A 14,196-nucleotide genomic window follows, 5' to 3' on the forward strand; every position below is an offset into this window, starting at 1 on the left:
ATCCCTCCATCTATCCATCAATCCAATCACCCATCCATTCATTTATCCAACCAACCACCCAACCACCTATCCATCCATCTACCCAACCACCTATCCATCCATCTACCATATCACTCAACTGCCCTTCCATTCACCCAGTCACCCAACCACTCATCCACATCGGTCTAGTCCATCTGTTCATCCACCCAATCACCTAACCACCTATCCATACATCCAGTCACCCAACTATCTATCCATCTATCCACCTAATCACCCAACCATCCATCAGCCCACCCAATCATCTAACCACTCATCCATTTATCCATCTACCCAACCACTTACCCACCCATCCATCTATGCATTTATCAACACACACACGTCCATGTAAAATTACTGCTGTATCTACTGTGTCTATCTATGTTAGAAATACACTTATATATACATTTTGAATCAAATACCTCAGGGTTCTTTCCAGCCTTTCCCTTTCTGTGTTTATTAATCTATTCTCAGGCAGCAAGAAACCTGGCTTCTGTTATCCTTAATGTATTAACTTGTTCACTTGGTGTATTTGTTTCATTTCCCAACCTCTACTACCCACTCCCTTAGCCTGGCGCAGGCACACCTTTTTTGGCACCTCCACCCCTCATTTCCTCATTTTCTTCATGTCAACAGGGAAGGGGTCAGGAAGATGGGAAGGGAAGGACTGCTTTTGTTTTTGAGTGATTTTTATTTTATATTCCTAAATCAGTGTTTTGCAGACTTGAATGTCTTGGTTTAAAATGCAGCAGTACCCTACCCGAGAGATAAGTGAATCTCCATTTTCAGAGACCTTCCCTAGCTGCAGTGACTGATGCCACTGATACACAGACCACATACCGAGCAGCACTCCTGAGCTTGCTCTGAAGAGTTGGGGGTCTGCTGAGGAGGTATCTGTCCCACAGATACGGAGCTGCAGCTAAGTGCTAGACATTGAGCTGGATGCCAGATCGTGTGGGGGTAGGAATACTTATAAGCAGGGCTCGCTTCGCTTTTTAAATTTCCTTTTCCTTGCCTCCCTTTTCTGGTTCTTCCTTATTCCCTTTCTTCTCTCCTCCTCTCTTCCTTTTCTCTACAATTTTTTTCTTTGAACAGTGTTTATAGTTTCTAGTTTCTGATCATATAAATTTGCTTTGGGAAAGTTTCCCAGCATTTTTTTCCAAGATGCAAGCACCTGCTCTGCTGTGCTTTAATTAGACCTGCCCGGGTCGCTCCTGTTTGTGATTTAGCAACAGGAGTGCACCTGGGCCTCCTGAACACTCACTTGCTTCAGCTTGCCAGGTCTGAGCTAATCTTGTCGGCTACGGTTGATCACAGGCGAGTGAAGCAGTGTAAACGTCGGAGATAAGTTGTAGTCATTTTTAACATTTTAAGTAAGCCAACTCAGCTACTAGTTTTTCAACAAACTAAATTTATAAAAATGATTTTCATCTCAGTGTGCCTGTCCTGCCTCACAAGCCTCAGTGCCAGGTGTTTGGATTGCAAGGTGAGACTGCATAGGAAGAAGCCACACATCCAGCAAAGGTCCACTGCTGCAGCCACAGAGCAAGCACAAGCCAGGCGAAGTGCCACGGGGAGTTGGAGTTGGCCTGCTTGACCTCATGTGACTTCAGGGCTTAGTTTCTGCATCCATTTCTCAGTTTAACAAATATGCTAACTTAGTGTGTGCCTCAGCAGGGCCTCATGGGAATGACTGATTTGCTGCCTGCAAAGCTGGTTGAGCTCTTTTAAGGCAGTGTATCAGTGGGTGATGGCGGGGTCAGTGTTATTAGCATAAGGTGAAAACACACAGCATAATGACTCACCTGGATAGGAAACTTCCTAAAACCAACTCTGTGATTTATGGGGAAGCTCAGTTCCCTTGCTGTAGAGTCACTTCTTTTTTGGGGGCACAGAGTCTTGCTCTGTCGCCCAGCCTGGAATGCAGTGGTGCGATTTCAGCTCACTGCAGCCTCTGCCTCCTAGGTTCAAGCGATTCTTGTGCCTCAGCCTCCTGAGCAGCTGGGATTACAGGTGCGTGGCGCAATGCCCGGCTGACTTCTGTATTTTTGGTAAAGATGGAGTTTTGCTGTGTTGGCCAGGCTGGTCTTAAACTGCTGACCTCAAGTGATCCATTTGCCTTGGCCTCCCAAAGTGCTGAGATTACAGGCATGAGCCACCGCACCCAGCCATCACTTCTATCACAGTTGTATAAAACCTTATTAAAGATTACAGCGTTGCTATAGTGACATAGAATGCTGTAGTCAGCATCTGCCATAGTATCAGAGCCAACAGCCTGTATGACAGCAGTCTTCTTCTCACCCCAAACTTTTCTTGCAAGCACTTGAAATATAGGAGCAACAAATGTAGAGCCCAGGTGCAGTCTGTGGAACACGCATGTCAGGCACATGTACCTGACTCATACCAGCTGGGCCACCCCAGCCGTTTCCTGTTTTGGTCTTATTTTGGTTTTTCCTTTCTGATAATCCCAGGTATATAGGTGTCAGAGAGTCAAACCAAGGTAGACTGACGTAGTTTGAATAAGAAACTGAATAGCTGAAAGAAATAGAAATCAGCATTTGGAGGTCCATCTTATAAGAACTTTGCCTGGAGAAGGAACCAACTTTCTCTGTATTCTCCCTGAAGCATGGGAAAATGTCTGTCATTGCCAACACATGACCTTTCAGGAGGTACTTGACCTGCACTGTTGCTAGAAGCATATTCTGTAGCCATCTGAAGATAGATTGGAACCTCCTTACTCAGAAGAGTTCAACTGTTTGGCTGAGGAATGTCAACTATTGCTGCAGAATAAGCTGAGTAGTCGCCTGCTGACCCCTTTTCATTCTTTTCTGCCTTATTAGAACCTTGATACAAGAAAAAGTTCAGCAAGAGTTGGAGGGGAGAGTGAAATCATTCCCAGGCTTCCTGTGGAGGTCTGTGCTCTGCAGGCTGTGGCGAGCTAAGCCTGAAAAAGAATTAAAAGTGTTGGCTTTGAGTCAGCAGAAATAGTGCAATTTATTTCATAAAAGTTTTGAAGGAACACTTCTTCTTATTACAGGCTAAATACTTTCGTGTATTTTGCCTATTTTTGTTATGTCTTGGGATTGCCATTTCCTAGCACTTCTTAGATCTAAAATCCTGCATTTGTACCTAATTAATATGCCGGTCGCTCATCTTTATTTGGTCTTTGGGCAGTTGCTTTTGCAGTGGTGAGCAATAATGTCTAGATATGCTCTCTTTCCTTAGGTCAGAGCAGCGTTCATCCCTTATGCAGGTGAAGAATATTCCTGCTAGAAACGCTCAGTCCTCATCTGATTTTACAGGAAATGAAGAGATGCCAGTATCAGAAGCAAGAATAGGCCAATCTCTGAAGTTCTATGGATCTTTTTTAGGGTGACATGCAGAAATCCAAGTTACAAGTCATGTGCAGTTCTGATGAAAAGCAAATAGTCAAGAACCAGGCCATTGTTCTAGATTTTAAACAGTTTCCTTTTAAATATTAGGAACAAACATATCTTTGATATGGTAAAAATTTAAACTTACCTTTAATTACTTTTTCTGCTTTAGTTAGTGTCGGCATTTTTCAACTTATTTGGATACCAGAGCATTTTAGTTTCTCTATAAAATGTTAATCTTTGTAACATGTGACTTTGATTGCCCTTCAAGTTCTCAGCTGTGTATTCCAAGAAAAACAAAGAACATACTGAAAAGTGAGCTGATCTGATTGGTTAAAAAATTATTATCGGAAAGTCCTGCTATTTGATAAGGTTGATTTTCTTTTTGCAGCTGTTGTCTCTGTGGCTCAGAGTTTCAGTGCCTGGAAGCTATAAACAGAGTTTTAAACAAAATGTATAACTGAAGTAAATTCATTCACCTGGTTCTGTAGTTAAGAAAGCATAGAACTACACCACATGCCATAAACTACATTTCTTGTCTTAGCACTTACATTTCATATGAACTATTTTTGTCTGCTCTATACTTTACAGTCTCTTCTTTTATTAATTTTCTTCTAGTTATTCTGTACCATTTTAAAATCATTATCTCTATACAACTCAGCAGCAGTCTTCATAAAATTGTAACATGTTTTTTCCACATAATACTATAATTACAAAGATTAAGACACTTTGCTGAAAGTAAAAATACATATGCCATCTTTATGTGCTTAAATAATGCTTTTTAATTGCCAAATCTACAAAACTTGTACTGAAATAATATAGAATCGTATTTGGAAAGGTTTATTGGAGAAATGCTGCTTTTGAACATGGATTTGGAATTCCATGCTGTCTGGTTTTAGTGGGTACAAGAGGTGTTTTCTCACCCAGGGTCTTTACTGCCACTGTCACTGCCAATAAATGACAGTACCAGTAGTGGGACCAGCAGACACTTTAATCCCTGCTTATGAATTCTCAGAAGGTGGAGCTTTGCTTAATGAGTTGTTTTATATTAAGGTATTTGTATATTCACTTCCTCAGCAGACAGTTCTTCTTACACCTCCACCACTGTGAGCAATTGTGTCCTTCAGCATCCAGTCATGATCTCTGGCATGGAGATCTGTTAAACAGTTGGAGAGGCACTCAAGGAAAGAAAGATTCCACGAAATATTGTTTCTCAGAGTACTCCATTCTCAGTAAAAGAATATTAATGGTGTTGCAGGGATATGTTTTGGAAACTTGCTGAGGGCTAGGAACTCATCTTGTTTTTTTGCATTGGTGGTTTAAATTGCAAAACAATGGCTGAAGATAGAAATCGGCTTTCTGCCTGTGTAAAAGAAATCCGAAAGCTAGCATTCCAGGGCTATTGTGGTAGCTCTGTTAGTAAGAGGATCTCTGGATCCTTCTGTCTTTCTCTATTGCCTTTTTTAGCAGGTGGGCTGCTTTTTTAGCAGGTGATTGCCTCAGAGTCATCAATAACTGCTGAAGCTCCAGCCATCTCATTCAAGTTCTTGGCAGCAGGGAGGAGGAAGGGACAAGGGGAATGAGCCTACGTGCCAGCTTAGCCGCTAAACAGCTTTCCTGGAATTCCCATCCAACATTTTTTACTTCTGTATATTGGCCACTCGTATGTAAGCAAGGCTGGGAAATGCGGCTTTATAGCTGGCGTATTGCTGTTTCTGACTGTAGGGGTTTGGGGAAGCAGCTGTCAGTTTCTGGCACATGTTCACCAAATCATATGCTCCAGTGCACATTTTCCGACAGTATTACAAGGAGTAAAATGTAGAGGAGATATTTGTAGGGAATTCTTTTAAGGGTCAACACAATGTGAAATGTATGACTTGGAGCAGTAGTTCTCAGTTCTAAGAGATGCAGCACTCCAATTATATAACACAGATTTTATGACACCTGCTTTATGATCCTGAAATAAAATGTGTAGGTAGTTTAATCTACCTTTGCATGTAATTTATATGTGTACATAAAAATACGTATATGGTACAATGTAAGTTGGAGACAAAAGGTGATTTATGATAAAATGTTTTTCAGTCTATAAATGCCTAAGTACATCTATCATAGGTGAAAAACTTAGATATTCAGATGCTGGTCATATATATAAAACCATTGTGAATGTAGCAGCTACACCTGTAGCCTGCTCATGTGGTATCTTGGTGATGCAAGTATTGAGAATGGTTTTATTGTGGTCATATTTTGAAAGGGAAAATAGCTCTTACAAAGTTCTGAAGAAAACCAAACATAGTCTTTCTTTAATAACATGGTTGTTGGATTTATGGGAAGGATCGGAGATGTTAAAACTGGGTAAAAAGAGAAAAACTATGTATTTATATGTTAAAAACAGCCTTGCTTAGATGATCACAAAAAGGACATTTCTTCACTGTGTGCTAATAACCCGCTCATTTCAGAATACCCTGCTTCTCTGAATCCACCACCCAAATCAATCACAGTGCCTCCTCTCTTCAAAAATCATTCCATCAGCAGTGTCCACACCAATTTCAGTGACTTCTGGGCACAACTGAGAACCTTGCTTTAGAAGACTCTTTAAATTTTCCATATTTGTTTTAACTGACACTAACTCAGTGGTTAACTTGGTTCGTTTATCCCTCGTTATCTTTGGTTATGTCAGCTGAGCTCATTTCCTCTTAAGTTTTGCTGTAAGGCTGTGTTAAGTGAATTTTAAACCATGAAACCTTTGTAAGGAAAAATCAGAACTTCCAACGTCTCAAATTCAGGTGTTGAAAAGGAAACGTTAGAATCTGGCACAGCTGCAGTTAGGATTAAAGTCAGCAATCAGGAAATGCTGCAAGGTCACTTGCCACCAGGTTTTGGTTGCCAAGACTATGAGTTTGAACCTTTCCCATTGACCTATTCCCTGTGTACTCTTTCTTATTCTAAGGGCTTCTTCTAAACTGGGCATGTGTCTGTTAAAAGTGCCCCTGAATTTGCTCCTCTTCTTGTTAGAAACCCAAGGAGGTTTTTAGATTCGGAAGTATCTGAGCAGAAGGATCATGTGAAGAGGCCTGCTTAAGACACCTGCATCCCACACCTGGTTACCTTAGGCATCACATACCTTTGTGTTGTCTGATTAGGTCACTTTTTTAAAGCACATCTGGCATAATTACTCATAAGTCTTAAGAATCACTTATAAGTAGGAAAAATATATAACGCTTTTCTTTCTAGATTACACCCTCACCTTTTCTTATTTCTTTGATTAACCTGAATGCTTTCATTTAATTGTAGTTTGAGAATAAATTGCCAGAAATCTTTTTTTAATGATGGCATTTTAATTAAAACTACTTTTAAAAGTTAATGAACCCAATAGAATGGCATTTTGAATTTTCTTTTGTGAAACTAAATTGCTATCCAGCTATGTCAGAAAGTTTAAGTACATATTCTTTGCCTAGTGCTAGATTGATTTCTTTTTAACTGAGGCTTAAAGGAACAATTTTGTTCCATCGTGATGATCTGTTATATGCTGTCTAACATATCTCAAGATAAAATTATTACTTTTAAATTTTAATTTGCAGATATCCCAGCAATGCAGTTTCTGTTAGTTGATTTATGATATTTAAGGCAAATAGTATGCCTATTCATTGAGCAGTATCTACTACGGTGTTTTGTAGTAGATACTTTTATTGTATGTTCTTTTATTTTCAGTTGGTGTTTTGCATCATTTGGCTTTGGATGTCATTGGATATCTGATTGATTGTTTTAAATTTTATCCTATATAAAACTGCCTCTGAGTAAAACTGTGTTGTGTGAATGGTATGTGTGTATATGTACGTGTGTGCCTGTGTGTGCACAAACATGTATCCAAGGACGGCATCTGTGGCACAGCCTAGGCCAACCTCAGATCTTGAAGAATCACTCATTTATTTTGTGGGCAGGTGAGCCAAGATGGGAAGTCGCTCCTTGACAAGCTCCAGCGGCCCTTGACTCCTGGCAGCTCTGATTCCCTGACAGCCTCTGCCAACTACTCCAAGGCCGTGCACCATGTCCTGGATGTCATCCACGAGGTGCTGCACCACCAGCGGCAGCTTGAGAACATCTGGCAACACCGCAAGGTCCGGCTCCACCAGAGGCTGCAGCTGTGTGTTTTCCAGCAAGACGTTCAGCAGGTCAGTTTCGCGTCATGCTTTTCTCCGTGTGAAATGGCTTGTATTGGGTAGAGTTTGAGCACATCATGATATTGTGCTGAAGGAGTGATGACTGGAAGATAAGAAGAGGAGCTTTTTTGTTGACTGTGAGTGAAAACTGGGCTTACGAACACATGTTCAGGCTGCTGTCAGCTATTCGCTCCTGTGTGCTGAACCTGAGAGAGGATGTGGGGCCTACACCGGGAAGTGTCTGAGTTTTCTTCTAGAAACAGATCATTCTCAATTATATTTATTTGTGACAATAATGCTGGTGTGCTCACACCATTGTATTGTTACAATTTAGTTAAGACTTGTCTGCTTTCCAGCTACTTAAATAGTGAGGTGGTCATGCTTCCCTTCTCATGGGGCAGATAATACAGTCCATGGTGCACAGTAGGTGCTTAATAATTAGTTGTCTCATTAATGAAAAGTGGACTTTCATGTCTACTAATTTCTAAGCATTCACATCTCTTTTGTTTTAAAGAAACAAAAATAAGAGTAAGTCCAGTTCCCCATTGATTTGCTTCCTTATAATAAGAATTTTAAGGATTAAAGGTATAGGAATAAAATATGACATAGCTTTAGGGATAAATAATAAGCATGTCCTTGCCCCCAAATAGAGGGAAATACAGGGAATGAATGAGGTGTCCCCTCTGGGGAGGAGGAATCCTGGGGTATGCAGGGCAGCCCATGGCCTCAGGAAGTTGGCTAGGAGCCACCATGATAAGCTGCAGTACAGCCACTCTCAGGATCTCAGATTTCCGTCTCCCTCAGTGTCCTCTGAAGGTGAGTGAGTTTTCTGCTGAATGGGCTGGGAGTTTGGAGAGTTGCCCTTTGTTCCACTGAGCCTGAGATTATCTGTATGTCATTCACCGTCATTCTTGTCATTCTTCTTCACTTCCCGTGAGTCAGGTAATTTCAAAAGACACTGAAAGGGCCAGGTGCAGTGGCTGACATCTGTAATCCCAGCACTTTGTGTGGCCAAAGTGGGCAGATCACCCTATACCAAGAGTTCAAGACCAGCCTGGCCAACATGGTGAAACCTTGTCTCTATTAAAAATACAAAAATAAGCCTGCCATGCTGGCACATGCTAGTAATCCCAGCTACTCAAGAGGCTGAGGCAGGAGAATTGCCTGAACCCAGGAGGCGGAGGTTGCAGTGAGCCAAGATCATGCCACTGCACTCAGCCTGGGCAACAGAGCAAGACTCCATCTCAAAAAAAAAAAAAAGACTCTGAATGGCCCTGTAATTTTTAATTTTCATATATCATGCTTTGATTCTAATTTTATTTTTGAGTTCTCTGAGGTTACATATACAAAGTGCCTCAGGAATGATTATTTTGTTATTATCCATGCTTCTTAACAATGTTGTTTTCATCCAAGAAGATAATTGCCAGAGAAAGAATACAGTGCAGGAAAGAAGCGGGTGGAGCCAGTGGTGAAGAGAGATTGAGAGGACAGACATTGTGGGATTGAAATCATGAATAATCGTGTTTTTCAGTTGTCCCCAAACTTCCACAAACCATGAAATGTTAGCAGTTTAAATGCAGTTGTTGAACAATCCCCCACATTCCTCGTATCCCTTGGGTTGGGCATAATTATATATCCATGGACTGATGCACTTCCTAGGAGAGGGCCTCATTAACTCACCCGAGGGAGCAGCAGCAAGGATACCCCCGCTTCCCCTCCACACCCCATTTCTCATGGCTCTTCTTTCACTAACCTCATGCTTAGGTTAGAAAAGGGCATAAGGTAAGGAATCCCTTGGGAATAGGCTGAATCTGGCCATCTGATTTGGTGCCAGATACTTAATGTGCTTGAATTTGAAAACAGTAAACGTGTAGAAAGGTAATTATAATTGTGAGGCCAGTTCTTTAAGCTAGCTTTTTCCCCCCTCACAAACAGAATGTTGGCTTGGATGTCAGCAGGAGAAAGTGTTTTGGAATACACATAATGCATATGTGAAAATAGACATTGCTCATTCAGGTAAATATTTTTGTTGATGAATGATCTGGAATGGTTTGGACTTGTTATGAGAACAGGAAATTGCTCTGTAGGCTTTGACTTGTGAGGTGAAGAGTGAGGCTGATAAGATTAATCAAAGCAAAATTGTGACAATAGGATGTCAAAACCAAAAACGTGTTTCTGAAACTCAAGGAATTAACACATAGGGAGGTTTTTGCCTTATTAATAGCATAGAGTAGGAGAGGCAAGTTGAGAATAAATGAAAGAAAAATAGTAGTATTACTTTAGAAGGATGTTATCAGCAGAAGATAAAGTTGTAAAAACAGTAGTAACTGAAATCCACAAGAACATACTAAACCAATTAGAGACACCACAGTGGTTTTCTTTTTTTGTTGTTGTTTTGTTTGTTTGTCTTTTGGTGATACAAAAGCACCTGTAAATATGTTGAGAAAAAAGAAGAGCAAGTTACTTAACAGTAAGCGAGGCGTGGAATGAGTGCAGTTTTATGAAAGCAGCCTCTAAAGGAGTAAATGCATGCCTGCTGAAAAATATTTGAAGGAGCAAAATATGCCTGTTTGTGGGCCCTGAAGAACCGAATGGGGAGGATGGCACAGGGAGTTTGGTTTGTAAAACATGGTTACTTTTGGTTTCATGGTTAATTTTTTTTCCCTCATAATAAGTGGGGGCCGTTTTATAACTCCCGTATAGAAGGCATTTCGGATGGTAGTTGGGCGTGACAGGAAAGGTAGTTGAAGCTATGTGTAGCACTTACCGTGCAGAGTAACTCTCAGTGAAGGTTTGGTTGAATGAATGAATGAATAGCTGTGTTACTGCTACACAGTGTTTTCTAGTTTAGAGTATGCTTTAGTTTTCTATAAGACGGCAACTTATTTTTGCTGTACCTGTTCAAATGGGTAGAAGTAGTCCAAAGAGGATGCCATCAGACTTGTTTTTCTGCCTCATCCATTCAGCTGAACTGGCTTTTCTTGGATTGTTGGGATATAGTTACTCCATGATGTCAGGGGCAGTGAGTAGCCCCATAAGTCTGCTTTCCTGAAGCAGGCTGAGTCCCCTAGAGGAAGCTCCTCAGCAAGGATGCCTTCTGCAAAGCCCCTGTTTCCCCTGTAGCCCTTTGAAAGTATCTCTTAGCAGAACCCTCCAGGCCATTTTTAAATTAATATTCTTAAAAAATGATCAGGCAAACCTAGTCCACTCTAAATCCTTCTTTTCCAGACTTCATTCTTTTTTTTTCTTTTTCCAAAATATCTTAATTGAATGCGTGATGCTCTGAAACATTCAGGGATAAATATGTTGACAGGCTCCGAATTCCTTTTCTCAAGGAATTTATAATCTAATGAGAACAGATTATTTTTAGCAGATGGTTTTGTAGTCGAATAAATTTGACCATGCCAGGATCATCTGCAACACTCATGTCTTTGGTTATTGTGGGGTATAATTTGCTAAGGCATACATTTGAATCCTGTCTGTCAAGGTGCTATCAAGAGTGAGGGGTAAATGAAACTCGCAACCTCTTCGTGGTGGCAGACAGACGTCTGCCTTGCATGTGCATTTTGACTGGACATAGCTACACTTTAGTGATTTGTGCAAATTTGGGCGTTCCTGAGAGCTTTTTCTGTATTCTCCTCAAATGTCAAGGGTCTAGTGCACAAGGAAAAATGAAAAGTCCTACAGTAGAAGGGCAAATAGCAGCTCTCATATTGAGGGCTACTAGGAACATGTTTGTGAAAGAGGTGGAGTTTGAGCAGCTGTTTGAAGGATGCAGACAAGGTCAGTAGGTTGAGGAGTAGGTAATGGGAATTCCAGCAAGAGTAGGACAGAAGAGGGCAGTACCCATCCAAGGAATGCAGGTGCCTACTGTGGATGGGGAGGTATGAGGTGGAGCTGGTGCCAGCAAGGTGACATGGGGCCAGGCACAGAAAACGTGGCCTCCATGACGAGGCTTTTGGGCCCCTGTTAAAGGAACTCATGCTTACCTGCATTGAATGCCAGTGCATGGTGCCAGGGCCATGTGTGACATCTGAACAGCACCAGGCTCATCTTGGTGCTTCATGGGTGCTCACTGCCATGTATGTGTCTTTCCTCTCTTTATTCTCACAGCTAGCCTATTGAACTTTACCCATTTCACCTCATTGAGTTCAAAGCCCAAAGGACCTCCTGTTCTGTGCATTTTAACTTGGTGCTGTAGGCAGTAGAGGGTGGATAGCAGGAGCAAACCTAAAGGTCAGGAACCTGCTTAGGTTCCCATGTGGGCGCCTGATATGGTTTGGCTGTGACTCCACCCAAATCTCATCTGGAATTGTGGTTCCCATAATTCCCATGTGTCATGGGGGCGGGTCTTCTCTGTACTGTTCTCGTGATAGTAAGTCTTGTGAAATCTGATGGTTTTATAAAGGGGAGTTCCCCTGCACACACTCTCTTGCCTGCTGCCGTGTAAGACGTACCTTTGCTTCTCCTTTGTCTTCCGCCATGATTGTGAGGCCTCCCCAGGCGTGCTGAACTGTGGTTCCATTAGACATCTTTCTTTTATACATCACCTAGTCTCGGGTATGTCTTTATTAGCAGTGTGAGAACAGATTAGTACAATGCCCCTGCAAGTCATGGGCGAGTAAGTCTTGGAGAGTAAGAATGTGAGGACCACAGAGACATCTATCAGCATTTCATTCACTGGTGTTGCCCAAGTGTCTGGAGGAGCAGACATCAGTATTTGTTGAATGACTGAATGAGTAGTTGAAGAAATTTAAGAAATTCCCCAATTTTGCTAATTAAAGATTCTTTTAGGTTAAGTTGTTTCATTTATTATAAAATGGGGGAGGGTTGGTCTTATGTCTGGGAGATCTCCCTGAAGGAATGGAATCTTTGATTGATGTGGGAGAACTGGAGGTGTCCAAGGAAGGAAGTGATAATTTCAGTGCTTGGGAATTTTGGAATTATGAGATCTCTCATGAAGATTTTGGTCATTTGAATGCAAAATGAGGGTCTTTTATGCTGAATTCCAGCTGGAGGAGGGAAGTTGGCATATGCCTAAGAGGCAAAGCAACACGTCCCAGGTCTATAGAGAAGCCATTTCACAGATTTGCCTTGGGTCCCAGCCTATTCCTTCAGCCTGCAAAAGCCAGCTGTGCAGGAAGCCTGACACAGGAGTTTTAGGTTGGCATCTCCTACACTACACCTAGCTTTTAAGTGAAGTTTGAGTTCTGAACTCCCTTGTCATCTGCTTATTGAGTCAGGAGGGAGTTTTCTGATTCCACTTGTCAGAATCATGTAGCCCTAGCTGTTTAACACTTGCTTCTGTTTACACTCCCACACTCGCAGTTTTGATTGTGTCTCTTGATTAGAATGGCTACAGGATTGCCATCTTTTCTGAGTTATCTGTAAGAATTAGGGAGTGCTGAGTGGAGGCACAGGCTTGGTTGGGGATTGGGAACCACTGGGTGCAGGTAGAGGCTGCCTGCTGGTCTTCATGGTGGGTCTGGAGCCAGCTCCTAATGAGCTTCTGCAGTAGTGAGCACAGAGGAGATGGGACTGGAATCCAGTCATCACAGGAACCACAGCTGGGAAGGAGCTGAAGGAGCTGCGGATTTAACGGTGAGAGGACAAAGGCTGGGGAAAGGGCTGGCTCCCTCCCACACACCCCTCATCTGAAGCATCTTCACTGTCAGTCTGTGGTGAGTGCTAGACCTCAAAAGTTCCCATGCTTTCCCCAGTCCCCATAGCCCGCAGATGTGTGTTGAATTCTGTGTCTGTTTCATTTCACTTTTAAAAGTTATGTCACACACACACAATGAATTTGGAGCTGGAGTCCCCTCATTTTCCAGGTAATAAAACCAAGCCTTGGAAAAGTCGAGTGGCTTGGCAGAAGTGCCAAGAACCTCGTGGTGTTTTTACTGCATTTTACTACTCTGGGTCTGAAGAGGTTGCCTACCTTGTGAGCTAAGCAAAGAATAAAATCAACATGATACTGAAGAAAGAATCTTTGAGTGGTGCTTTTAGACACAGGGAAGGGACTTTCCGAGAGAGAGAGAGAGAGAGGAGTTTAGTTTCTTAAGATTAATGGAAAGGGAAAAGGTGAAGGGAAGGGAGCTCTCATGACCACTCTTGAGCCCCACTCGGCTGCCTCAGGCCTCCCTTGCCCCTCTGCATGGCGATTAGGCAGCTGGGGGTGAATGATACCATCTGGGATCTTCCTGAGCTTGGTCTCCATGGGAAAGGGGAAAATAAGACCAATGATTTCATGAGTAAAATATGCTCAGAGCACTAGAAAAGAAAGTGTGAGCTAGACTAGAACAGGATGAGCATATGAATTCCAGTAATTTAAGCTCAGAAGGATTCCTTCATTTGTGATTTTTACTTTTTAAGTAAATTTCATTAATAGCATAATATTGAATATCCTTACAGCAGTGCCAAACACCAGCCTTTAAAAACTAACATTATCGATGTGAAAGTCTTCCTTCATGGTCACCTACTTATGTTTAGCTGATCAGAAATGATGTTGTTCAGTCAATGAGTCATCTTTTGTTGTATATCACTAAAATACCATTGATTTGATAGTCAAGAAAGCTCTAAATCCAGTATGTTCATTTCTCTATCAGTTTCCCCAGTGATTTAAATAAAAGACAGTGATTGAGCCATGAGTA

The 14,196-nt window shown here is 41.8% G+C and overlaps 1 protein-coding gene across 2 annotated transcripts in view; it reads left to right on the forward strand.

Moving 5' to 3' along the window:
• Positions 1-14,196, forward strand: part of TRIO (trio Rho guanine nucleotide exchange factor) — a 371,777-nt gene that overhangs the window by 170,721 nt on the left and 186,860 nt on the right. For both annotated transcript variants that reach the window (XM_064375877.1, XM_064375878.1), the window contains exon 9: positions 7,328-7,558. In XM_064375877.1, the coding sequence (XP_064231947.1) occupies positions 7,328-7,558 (231 nt within the window). The remainder of the gene's footprint in view (positions 1-7,327; positions 7,559-14,196) is intronic.

This window comes from Aotus nancymaae, unplaced genomic scaffold, assembly GCF_030222135.1.
Source record: "Aotus nancymaae isolate 86718 unplaced genomic scaffold, 86718_ANA_hifiasm-v0.15.2.pri h1tg000014l, whole genome shotgun sequence".
Classification (NCBI taxonomy): Eukaryota; Metazoa; Chordata; class Mammalia; order Primates; family Aotidae; genus Aotus; species Aotus nancymaae.